This window comes from Manis javanica, chromosome 13, assembly GCF_040802235.1.
Source record: "Manis javanica isolate MJ-LG chromosome 13, MJ_LKY, whole genome shotgun sequence".
NCBI lineage: Eukaryota > Metazoa > Chordata > Mammalia > Pholidota > Manidae > Manis > Manis javanica.
The window spans coordinates 93,362,954-93,375,091 of record NC_133168.1 but is presented as its reverse complement, the minus strand read 5'-3'; the positions used below and the strand labels follow the sequence as shown (position 1 = coordinate 93,375,091).

The following is a 12,138-nucleotide window of genomic DNA, read 5'->3' as shown; positions in this document are numbered from 1 at the left end:
GTTCTTGCACTCACCGGTGTTCAGTTTATGGAGCGCCAGTCACGCAGCGCCAGACGCCAGGCGTCCAGCAGTGCATAAAGCAGCCGAGCTAACTAACTCCAGAGACAGGCTCACCAGCAGTTCAGCCCACTAGACAGGGTCAGGCCAGCTACATGGGACCCTTTTAACTTTTCTGGTAGCTACATTTAAAAATCATTAAGAAGAAATAGGCAAAATTAAAAAATATCTTAACTGTAGTCCTGTATATCTAAAATATGGCGACAAGTCATCAACATTTAAAAAGTTAATGAGGTATTTTACCTTCTTTTCTCATGCCCAGTCTCCAAAATCTGGTCCATGTTGGCCTATGACCCCATAAGCCAACATGCTCATGAGCCTGTGTTTTAAATATTTACTTACTTTACACAGTGCCCTTTCTGTCTATAAGCGTATCCATAAATAATGAACAGTGGAAGTAGAACTGTATTCATTTTGGTATCCTGCTTTTTATAAATATTTTATCATAAGCATTTAATCACCTAGGTCATTAAAAATTCTCCCTGACCGTTATGTTAATGGATGGGTAATTTTTCGTAATGAATATAACTGTTCTCCTATAATGGGTATGCCCGTTCTTGCCACACTTCTCTCTCACTTTTATAAATAGCGCTGACGTGACTGTTGACAGAGTATTATCACCTCTTTTATTATTTTTAGGCAAGAGTCCTGGAAGTCATACCTTGTCTTCTGCAATTAGCAGTAGCTTGAAGATCATTCCTTATAGTAGTGCTTTGGGCATGTCAACAACTACATAGTAGTTGATCATTTCTTTAGCTAACCCTCTAGGAATAGCTAATAGGGTCATCGCTAGTATTTGATTGTATTGACAAAGCTACAAGGACCACCCTTGCACGTTTCACATCCTGGCATGTTTTTCTTGGCATGCCTTCCTGCAAGGGTGATTGTAGGGTCCAGCAGCAAGAAGCCAGAAACAGCGTAATCCAGTTAGAGTTGAGCAAGGATGCTGACCACTCCTTGGCTTGGAGGCCCCCAGTCTTGTGGCCAGACCCTGTTAAGCCACCCTGCCCATCTGTCTGCAGCTGGTGGTGCATGTGGGGGTGTCGGGCATGGCGACCACGGTCACACTGGAAAAGTGCGGGCATAACAAGGGCTACAAGGGCCTGGATAACTGCCGCTTCTGCCCCGGCTCCCAGTGCTGTGTGGAGGACGGGCCTGAAAGCATTGACTCCATCATCGACATGGACGCTGTATGTAAGAGGGTCACTACGCTGGGTCTGGATGTGTCAGTGACCATCTCACAAGATGCTGGCAGGTAAGGGACTTTGAGGTGAGTGAGGGGGGGTTCCCTCCTCCACTGACCTAGGTTGGTGTTGAACAAGCCTAATATGTTCACTTTGGCCTCTGTGGGCTAAACGTTCATCATGCATGAGGTATGGAGCTAATTCTGCAATTCATTATAATGGATCTGTGTATGTCTCCCCACTCAGGTCCCTGGGTCCCCACCTGGGTGCTGCCCCAGCCGCCTCCTTGGGCGGCTTCTACCACACCCTGATGGTCCTCTAGGCAGTTGGTTCTTGTATTCATTTCCTGTGGCTTCTATAACAAAAACCATGAACTTAGTGGCTTAGGACAACAGAAATTTATAACCTAAATTTATTTATTTTATTCGGAGGCTAGAAGTCCAAAATCCAGGTGTGAACAAGGTTCATTTCTTCTGGATGCCCTGAGGAAGAATATGTTCCCTGCCTTCCTCCTAGCTTAGGGTGGCTGCCAGCAACCCTTAGTATTCCTTGGCTCACAGATGCATCAGCCCTGTCTCTGCCCCTGTGTCCACATGGCCTCCTTCCCAGCATGTGCAGTCACACGGCCTTCTAATGAGGACGCTAGTCACTGGAGTCTGCAGTCATGCCACTCTAGTACTGTATGACCTCGTCTTAACTACCTCTGCAAAAACCTTATATAAGGTCACATTTTGAGATTCTGGAGGAACATAATTTTGGGGGAGAAACCATTCAGCCTATAACAAGGTCTTTGCTAAATTGAAGCCAGTTGGTGTCCCTTTCTTTCTTAATCCTTAATATCCCTTTCTTTCTTACTTTCTTAGAGCTCCTACTGTACCTAGAATAAAATCGCAGCCTCTTCCCACCATCCACAGGTGCTGTCATCCTCTCCTCACCCACTGCATTCCTGACACACAAACCAGTCTCCCCTGTTCCTCAAACACGCTAAGCTCCTTCTAGCCTCAGGGCCTTTGCACATGCCCAGAACTCAGCACCCTCTGACAGTGCCTCTTGGGTGTTAGCTCCAACAGATTGCCTCCTTGGGGAACCCCCGCCAAACTCTCAGACCAAGTCATATCCTCTGTTCTATGTCCTGTCAGCATTGGGAACCTCAGTTTCCCAACAGTTTGTATGTTTCTCCAGCCCAAGGCCAGCAGGTAGCAAATTCAGTTGACTATCTGAATGAAGGAGTGACTGCATTTGTCATGAGACTCCTTTTAAATGAATTTTCAATTCCACAGGTAATTCCAGAATATATTCTCCTATGTTCCCATTGTGAAAAATCATCTTGCCCTCTCTCTTTATGCCCAGACGTCCTTCTGTTAAATCAGATTTAAATTGCAAAATCTCTTATTCACCCACATGTTTCTGTGTGTGTGTGTGTGTGTGTGTTAAACATTTGGTGTAGGGGGTTAGGATTTTGTCCCGTTTCACTCTGTTTTTACGTGGATGGGGTTCCGTGTGTGTATTTCCTGGGAGTTCCCTTCCTCGGTCTCACTTATGGGCCTGCAGCCTGAGTCCTGGTGAGTTGTGCATTTTCCTCCACATCTACCATATGCCTTATAAACAGCCATATAATATTCCACCATGTTCATTAAGCCACTCTCCCATCAATGGACATTTAGGTTGTGTCTTAGTCTGGTCAGGCCGCTATAAAAAAATTCCACAGACTGGGTGGCATGTAAACAATGGAAAGTTATCACTCACAGTTCTGGAGGTTGAAAGGTTCAAGATCAAGGTGTTTTGGTAAAAGCCACCCTCCTCCAGATTGCAGACAGCTGACTTCTCACTGTGTCTCCCCAGGGTGGGAGGGGTGAGGGTATTCTCTGGGGTTTCTTTTATACGGGCACTAACCCCTATCATGAGGACTCTTACTTCCCAAAGGCCCCACCTCCTAATACCATCATACTGGGAGTTAGGGGTTCAACATATGAATTTGTATGTGGGGGGCTTTCATACCCTAATCTAATAGGTTTCTTCCAATTTTTTCCACTTACATATTTAACACTGCAGTGAACAACTTATTCATCTATCTTGTGCCCTCATGCAGATGGCTCCTGAAGGGAGATGCTAAAAACTGTCAATAGCAGGTCATAAAGTCTGTGCATTGTAATTTTAGTAGCCTGCCAAACTGCCGTCCCCTGGGGCAAGTTGCATCCCCACGAGCAGTAATTGCACTGCCTACTTCTTCACATACACAGTTATTATTTTGTTTTTGTTTTTTGTTTTCATGTTTGCCAACCTTGGGAGGGAAGGGCAGTATGGAATCCTGTGCATTTCCAGTGAGTTGGGGGTCTTATGGTAGATTTGGATGGAAGCTATCGTGTTGGTTCTTTGACTCTCTGACCCCTCTTTGATCTTCCTCCTGCCCCCCACATCCTGTGGCTTAGGTACCTCTGTGACTTCACATACTATACCTCTCTGTACCAGAGCCATGGCCGCTCAGCCTTTGTTCACGTGCCCCCGCTGGGCAAGCCGTACAACGCAGACCAGCTGGGCAGGGCGCTGCGGGCCATCATCGAGGAGATGCTGGATGTCCTAGAGCAGTCAGAAGGCAAAATCAACTGCTGCCACAAACACTGAGAGCTGTTCAGGCCTCCCAAGACCTCATCCGACAAGGAATCCAGGGAGGGACGTCCACCGCCAGGGCGTGGCCAGGAAGGACAAGCCCATCGGCTGGGGGTCTGGTTTGGATCATTTATTCCAACTATACTCATCTTCCTTTTTCTCGGCAAAAGCGCTGTCCATTTGAAGGAGGCAGCTGAAGATTTTTTAAAATCTAGTCCCTTTGCATCTGGGGACACAGCTGCAATGGCTGGGAAGCCAGTGGGTCGTGATTTCTGTAGAGAATCCCAATTGGGTGGATTCTGCTCTGTGATCCCATGGCGGGGGCCACTTGTTCACCTGCTTTTCTAAGTCTGGTGCAAGGATTCAGAGCTCCCTCCACCCGTAACTGCTTTTATCCCAAACCGGAAAGCCTCTTGAAGAGTTTTTGCCCTGTTCCATGTGCCAACACCCTGGACAGCCCAAGAGTGGGCTGCCTTCGCATGTGGTATGGGCTGTTTCCTTTCTTATTCTCCTTTTAAACACAACAGTGCTAGTTTGGGCACAGAGTAATTTATATTCCTTTGGTTAAAATGCAGGCGTTAGCCAACAACAAAAGTGTCTTTTCTCTTTCCTGGGGTGCGGCCCCTTCTGCCTCCTGTCCCATAAGCTGGATGTCCGTCTTGGATCAGGAGCTGACGCGGAGTTGCCCTTCCTTGGGGCGGTCGGCAAGGCCGAGGGCCGGCTGGGAGGGCCCAGGGAAGGCTGCTGCCCCCGGTGGTTGGAATGGTTGTCTGATAACTTTCAGCTCCAGAGCTCTGAGCCGGACCCGCAGGGCCTCCAGAGCAGGACCACCGGGGCGGAGAGCAGACCTTGTCGTTTTAACACGCACATGACGTATTTTTTAATATATAAAAATCTGTAGCAGCTGCAAAGCTTCCCCACATCTGGCCTGGGTTTTTGAATTCTTGGTGCCGGGCCCAGTTTCTTGTTCTCCTTAAGTAGGGGGGCCAAGATGAGGCGTGGGCGTGGAGTTTGCCGACCTCCATGCACACAGCAGGTTTGAGCAGGGATGTGGCAGGGAAACCAGTGGCCTTTTGTGTAGCCACCGTTTGGAGACAGGCCCCGGACTCAGGAGTACATTTTTATCTCACTTCCTGGCAACATTGAACTTCCCATCCAGGGGTGAGAGTGATATCGCCCAGCAACTGACTCAGCTGGACCTCAACAGCCATCAGAAGGAGAGGAAGTGACCTCAGCCACGAAGCCGCCTGAGGAAGGACACACATTTGGGAGTGCTTTTATTTTTTGGAGAATGCGTGGTTTTACCGTTTCCCTGCGTATGAAGCATACTGGGATCCAGTGCCTCTTGTCCCTTCCTGTTCCAGTGGCTGGGATGGTTCCTGCCTCTGCTGAGCTGCTCTGTCACTTGGGAACCAGGCCGGTGGGTTTCTGAGTCAAACACATTTTCTGAGTCCTGGGTTTTCTCTGGAAGGAGAAAATGGACACAGATGGTGGCTTAGGGTCAGTGGTTGGTAGTGGTTGTGGACTATTGCCAGGAGGTCGAAGTCACTGGGATTCTGCCTCCCTGCCATGCTAGCCCTCCCTATGCTGGGAATACCCCTTCTGCACCTGCAGTCTCCTGCGAAATCTGGAGTGTGCGATGTCATTGCATCGTCTTGTTCAGCTGGCTTCTTTGAGCAGAAGTTGTGATTCTTTTGAATCTGGGGACCTGAAGACCCAGGGGTCCCTCAGAGGTCTTATTCAGAGCAAGAGATGAAGCTGCATCTCACCCTCCTCCCCAGAGGTCCGATGTGCAGGGCTCTGAGGAGGAACTGCACGTAAGCAAGAAGGAGAGGGACATAGGGGAGTGGGGTGCCGGAAGTGAGCTGGGCCTGAGTAAGCTGAGCTCCTGCAGGAACCCAGACATGCCATCCCCAAACCCCGCAGTTTCATCTCTCTTTTGTCCTCATTCCACCTTTCTGTTTGAAGCACCATGTGGTTCGGCTGCTTAGAGATTAATTTATTGTCTGAGCATTGTTGAGTGTGCATGTGTCATTTTTTTGTTCCTGTAATGGTTTTAGATTTTTCTCATCCAATCAAACCAGAATCCTGTCCTTGTCCATGATGTAGAGCATTTAGCTCATTTTTATTTAATCAGCCATTAAACATTTCATCCACTCCCTGCTAGCTTTTTTATTTTCTAGTTTAAACTCTTTTTTGTCTTTCAGGCCAACTCATCCATCTGTCCATGGTCTGTCTGTGTCTGCATTTGTTGGGTCTCAGACTAAAATGTCCTTGTGTGAGAAGGTGGGATGAAGTCCCGTTCCTTCTCCCTGTCACCTGCAGGAAATCTCTGGGGGTGGGGGTGGGGGACAAGGAACAGGGCAAAGGGTTGGGTTGGTGGAGTGGGTGTGGCCTGGCAGATGCGGAGGAGGGAGATGCCAGAAGAGGCGGGTGCGGTGGGTGTTCATGGAGGAATGATGGGCTGAGGGATGTAGGGTGGAGGTTGGTGGGGGAAAGGTAAGGAGTGATGCATGGGGGTCTTGCAGGAAAGCAGAGGGGCCCTCTCCCTGGTGGGCCCCTGTTGGGGGTGCTGAGGGTAGGGGGTGGCGGCCAGGGACAGTGAGATGGGCGTCTGATTACAGCATCTTCTTTAGGATACCAGAGCCTCTACACCTTCTACCTTAATTTTTTAACCCCTTTGGGTCCCCCCTCCCCACCCAAAAGAAGGTCAGTGGTATGTGCATAAATAGATAGCCTGAAAAGGAAATAAGAAAGAGGAGATAGAAGGAAAGAAAGAAAGGTGGAAAGAAGCAGGAATTTGATTTAGTGGTGTCCCTCCTTCTCTCTGCTGGCCCACCTGCCCCAATCAAGGGACAGCCAGTGTCCCCTGGCCACCAGAAGAGACAGGGCCAGGAGGGGCAGGGGGGACAGAAATTACAGCCTTCCAATCAGTGCCAGATATTTGGGGGCAGTGTCCAATTGCAATAGTTTCAGCAAAGAAAATAGCTTTCAGCTGCCCTGCTCTTTCCTGGCATTGAAACTTCTAGAACAGAAAGGGCCTGCTCAGGGGAATAGCTGGAAAAGTAGATTCAAGATGCCTTTTTGTTAAATGAGAAGTTTCTTCTGGGAAGCCAGGCCAGCTGGGGTGTGTGTGTCCACCTGTGTGCCTGTGCCCACCCAGCAGAGGTGACGGCAGGAGAGGGGAGCTGCTCGGAGAAATGGGCACCACACCCACCTCTTTTTGGCTGCCAATGTCTAGACTACTGACGTTTGACCTCTCTACCCCTTGGAGTGTCTAAACCCAAAAGTCCCTTTCAGGGATGGTGGGACAAAGCCCCATTCTTCTCAGCAGCCCCGACCCCCCACTTTGAGGTGGCGGGAAGCATTTGTCAGCTGGCAGGCTGCCTCCTTAGCAGCTCGCACCCCATGGCCACAAACCCCACTCTACTCGTGGGCTTGGGGGGAACTGAGAAGAGCTTTGTTTTTATATCCATTCCATATCCCTGCTCCGGGCCCAAGTGCCTCAGAAGGGCCTGTGGCTGCTGGCTGGGGGGAACACATCTCTGTTTTCATGGTGAGAAAGCAGATTAAAGGCCAAGGTCCCCTGAGACCCATGGCAGAAGGGCTGTTTGGGGTGGGGGGCATTTGCTGACATCCACGTTTTGAAAGTTAATTCCTGAGTGGACCCTGAACAGACCCCCTAAGGACCCTGTCCTCTGGTTCAGGATGGCTGTCGCAAGCTGAGTGTCGGGGGCTCCTAGCCCCAAGTTGCTTCCACCTTCAAAACCCGCGTCCCCTCCTCCCTCGCCTGCCTTCCCTTCTGCTGCCCAGAGACCCACCGAAGTGCCTGCCTCTCCATCACACAGGAGCACGGAGCAGACGCACAGGACGGGACAGAGAGAGGCAGACGCGGCCTCTAGGAGGTGGTCCTGGCTCCCCACTGCAGGGCCAGGGGCCCCCACGCTTTTCGCGGGGCTGGGGCCTGAGGCGAGTGGCTTCCGCGCCCACGCACTCTGTCTCCTGGAATCCCGGGGAGCGCTGCTCTGGCCCTGGGCCCCTCGCTGCCCAGGCTCTTGGCTGCAGTGTCCCCGGAGCCGTGGGTGCCCCCATCTGGAGGTTGGGAAGCAGCATCGGCATCCCGCCTGCCCCGGGGGTACCTGGCATGGTCCCGTGGCTCCCCCAACATCTCAGGTGTCTATTTTGTCCTAAATGTCTCTGGAGGAAAAACTGCGAAGGTGGCTGTGTTTTCTGTCCCCCATGGAGTGCCCAGCCCTTGCAGCTTCTTCCTGGTTCCCCGAGTTCCTGAGTGCCTTGGCTGAAACCCCACATCTGGGACCCCCAGGCCGGGGAAGGGTCTGCCAGACTTTGTAGGGGGCTGGGCCCTGGGAGACCCCCAACTTGACACCCAAAAAGTGAATAAAACAGTTGACATGTGTGATTTTCTCGTGTGTCTCTGTGAGAGGCTGGCATCCCCCAGGGTCACCCTCAACCTGGGGGGGTCGGCCGGCGGAGGGGCCCCGAGTCCCTGGGATTTCTGCCCCCATTGTGTGGCCTGGTGCACAGCTGATGGCTGTTATGAGTTTGCTGAGTGAATAAGGATGAGCGGAGTTCTGTACTGCCTGGTTTCCCTCTCACAACCCAGTGCCTTTGTTCTGATGCACGGAGAGGTTAAGTAACTTGCCTATGGTCGCACAGCAGGGGGAGAGAGGTGGGATCTGAATCATGATGGTGACCCCCAGTGTGTGAAAAATTCCCACTCACATACAACCCTGTGTGAGGGTGCTCTTGCCACTTTTTACAGGGGAACAGGCTTTTCCAGGAAGCCCCTCATCCCACAGCCAGGGAGAGGTGTAGGGGAGCAGTGGTGGGGAAGTGAACTTCTCTGGAGCTGAGCAGTTTGCAGACTGGATGCAGGAGTTGGTCATTCCTATGTCAGAAGGAATGAAGGTCAGAATAGACTTTTGAAACCAAAAGGGCTCAGCAATAAAGGAAATGACTTGTCCCAGGGATGTGGATCCCAGAGGTGGGGTCACCTCCTCGAAGTCCCTGGGGATCCAGGGTCCTTGAACCCTAGAGGAAATGTCCGTAGCCAGGTGGTTTTGCTCCTAAAGCCAGCTCTTTCCGTGGCCCCTGGGCGCGGTCTGCTGTTCCAGGTGTGCCACATGGATGTTCCCGTGGCCATTGGAAGGGGTGGCGGTGTTCTGTGTGTCCTTTTTAGGTGGGGAATCCTTTCCTTGAGTCCTCTCCTCCTTGGCCTGACCCCATGTGTACCCTACAAGGGGCAAGCCAGGAGGCCAGGCTGGGTGTGGAAGGCAGGGTGCCATCCAGTGCAGGAGATTTTGGAGCGGTAATGGGGCCAATGGCGTAGGGCCTCAAGGTCTGGGGAGGGGCCATCGTGTAATTCAAAGGGCCATGGGATAAGGGGGGACACCTGGCTCACTTTGCTTCCTGAGACCTCAGTTTCCCTGTACTCACGGGCCTTTTGTGAGAATCCAATGAGATTCTGCTTTTATGGCCCTTAACTGGTTGCCTGGCACACTGTAGTTGCTTAATAAATACAAGTATTACTTTCTCTTCCAGGAAGCCCTCCTGGCTGTCCAGGCACCTCCTCTGCTTCCCACAGCTGCCTTGGCAGTTTCCCATCACATACTCTGGATAGTAACTGACTGGCTCTTCAGGAGTCAAGGAGGGTGGGCGGGTCTTCCTCTGCATCCTGGGCCAGTATTAGGATATTAGGTGTGCAGCAAACTGCAGGAGAGGTCAGGAGGAGGTGAGTGCTCTGTGTTCCATCGTAGGGCCAGCAGGGGGTGCAGGGAGGCGCCGGAGCCTCCTAGGAGGAGAAGGAACACTGCCCCAAAGGCTGCCCATTTCCCACCCCTGCAGCCCTGGCTCCCTGTGGCTGCGGTCACAAAGTGCCTACTGTGCATTAGTTCCTGCGTTGGTGACACACCAGGGATCCAGCAGCTCCCAGGTTGTGAGGGCAGTGTCTGGGTCCCGGCTGCCATGGGGGTTGCGCAGGCCGCAGACGGGTCCACGGCTGATGCAGGGAGGTACATTCGAGGGTGAGGCTCAGAGAGGCCACGCTTGGCCCTATTCATCAATTTCTCTCTGCTCTCGCCTGGACACCCTGTCTTACTTGGATGTGAGGGTCTTGGGGCCCCAGTCTCCCCCTTCCAGTCCACACCATCCTGGAGATCTGACTGGGCTTCTCCCAACCTCTCACACCCTCCATGGCTCCCCTTTGCTCACAGGAGAAAGCCAACTCCTCTGCTGGATATTTAAGCCCCTGTTCACTTGTCTCTGCTGACCCCAGACTGTCCCCTCTGCCTAGGATGCCCCATCCCCCAGCCTCCATTTTACCCTCTGGAGAACTCCTATGTAGCCCTCAAAACCCAAAGTTTGGGGAAATGCCAGTTATCTTAGGCCACTGAGTGTGGCAGACTTTGGTAGGCGTAAGGGGGACAAAGTACCACACCAGAAATACCAAACAGGTTCTTCCTCACGCCCTCTCCAAACTTCGTATCCCCGCCTTCCTGCACTGGCAGCCTGCCAACGAGCATTCAGCAGTTTCTAGGAGGAGCGCCTCAGACCCGCTCAGACATGCCAGGTTCCCCCGGAAGGGGAGAGGGGCAGCAGGCTCAGGCTGCCCCCCTTCCACTGTGTGGGGCTGCGGGGGGCGGGGTGGGGAGCAGAGGCTGAGAAACTGAAAAGCAGAAACGCTGAGAGGGCAAAGGAAAGAGAAATTCAGAGAGGCAGAGGAAGCGTGGAAGGGTCCTAAACATCGTCACCCCAAGCTCTGTGTTCAGGGCGAGAGCGCGGGGCCAGAGAGACCGCAGTTCGCTGAGGATGGGGTTTGGGGCTTGGCTGGCACAGCTGGGCACAGGGCTGCCCCGCCCCAGGCCTCAGTTTCCCCCGTCACAGCGAGCCGACTCTCACACGCCCCTGGCAGGGCAGTGGGCCTTGCTCAGCCAGGGTCTGGCATCAGCAGGCGGCTCATAAATGCACGCCGTGGTTAGCAGAACCAATACCAGGGCGCCGCAGTTGCGGGGGGGAGGCGCAGGGTCACCCCGGCCGAAGCTTTCCGGGCAGCAGGCACGCGGGGACCTGCCGCCTGACAGCTCAGCTGACCCACTTCCTGCCTGACCCGGGCGGTCCGGGGCCCCCCGCGGCCAGGAACCCACACAGCCGGTCCCAGGGTCTGACCCAACCACTTCCGCGCCAGGCGGCCCCTGGCCTGGTGACTCACGCTCAGCTGCCCCCTCCCCGCCCCCGCCGAGCCCTGCTGGGGGAGCTGGCAGAGGCCCAAAGCCAGAGCGCGGGGAGGTCACGGCCGGACACGTGGCTCAGGAGAGCCGTACCCCAGCCTGACTGCCTGGCAGATGCAAACCCACCCTTGACAAGGAAACAGTGCACAATTAGAGGACAGTCAACTCAATCACAATTTCAAACCTTTGGACGCCAAAAAAATCCGTAAAGGAATCGGACAGACAGACAGGGTATCCACAAGGCATTTAACTAGCTTCCAGAACTTGTGAAGTCTTCGTAGACACACTAGATGGAAGGAAAAAAATACCAAACAGAAAATTGGGCAGAAGCACCGTTCTGTGGGGTGGCCCTGACAATCACCACAAACCAGGTGGTTTACAACAGCAGAAATTTATCCTTGTCCATTTCTGGAAGCCAGAAGTCCCAAATCAAAGTGTCAGCAGAGCTGGAGGCTGCAGGGGAGGACTGGCCTCTGGTGACTTCTGGTGGCTTCTTGGGATCCCTCGGTTTGTGGCTGTACCACTCCAATCTCTACCTCTGTCTTCAGGTGGCCTTCTTATAAGGGCACCAGGTGTTGGATTTAGGACCTACTGTACTCCCACGTTGCCCTCCCCTTAATGTAATAATTGCATCTGCAAAGACCAGAAAGGTCACGTTCTGAAGTTCCAGGTATTTGAGGATACCCTACTCATGGCAGTACAGGCGTGAACAGCAATTCAGGGAAGATGAACCCAGGGTAACCGATAAATAGAAGCTCAGCGTTTGTCATCGGGGAATGAAAATCACTCTGAGACCCCTTGCTTCCCCTAGGGAGGGTCACAAGTAGGGGCGGAGAGCAGCAGACAGACTCAGGTGTCTGAGGTGCCCTGGCAGTGGGTGTGGGAATCAGTGTGGCCATGTTACCGCACTTGAGGATGGCTGGCCTTTGCCCCAGAGAACCCCAGTGTGCATGGCTTCCCTGCAGCATGGTTCATAATGGTGAGGAGCTGAGCCCGGAGAAATGTTAGGCTGTGTTCATACCACAGGGCACTATACAGCAGCG

The 12,138-nt window shown here is 52.7% G+C and overlaps 1 protein-coding gene across 13 annotated transcripts in view; it reads left to right on the top strand.

Annotated features, from left to right (window-relative positions):
• PGPEP1 (pyroglutamyl-peptidase I) overlaps nt 1-8,268 on the top strand; it is a 29,010-nt gene extending 20,742 nt beyond the window's left edge. For 5 of the 13 annotated variants that reach the window (XM_073220315.1, XM_037003771.2, XM_037003770.2 and 2 more), the window contains 3 exons: nt 1,080-1,312; nt 6,056-6,134; nt 7,662-8,268. In XM_073220315.1, coding sequence (XP_073076416.1) covers nt 1,107-1,312; nt 6,056-6,134; nt 7,662-8,039 — 663 coding nt within the window. In that variant the 5' untranslated portion in view covers nt 1,080-1,106 and the 3' untranslated portion in view covers nt 8,040-8,268. Of the gene's footprint in view, nt 1-1,079; nt 1,313-3,670; nt 4,035-6,055; nt 6,135-7,555 lie in introns of those variants that run through there. The other 8 variants (XM_037003775.2, XM_017674478.3, XM_037003773.2 and 5 more) reach the window with 7 other exon arrangements.
• The last annotated feature ends 3,870 nt before the right edge of the window (nt 8,269-12,138 follow it).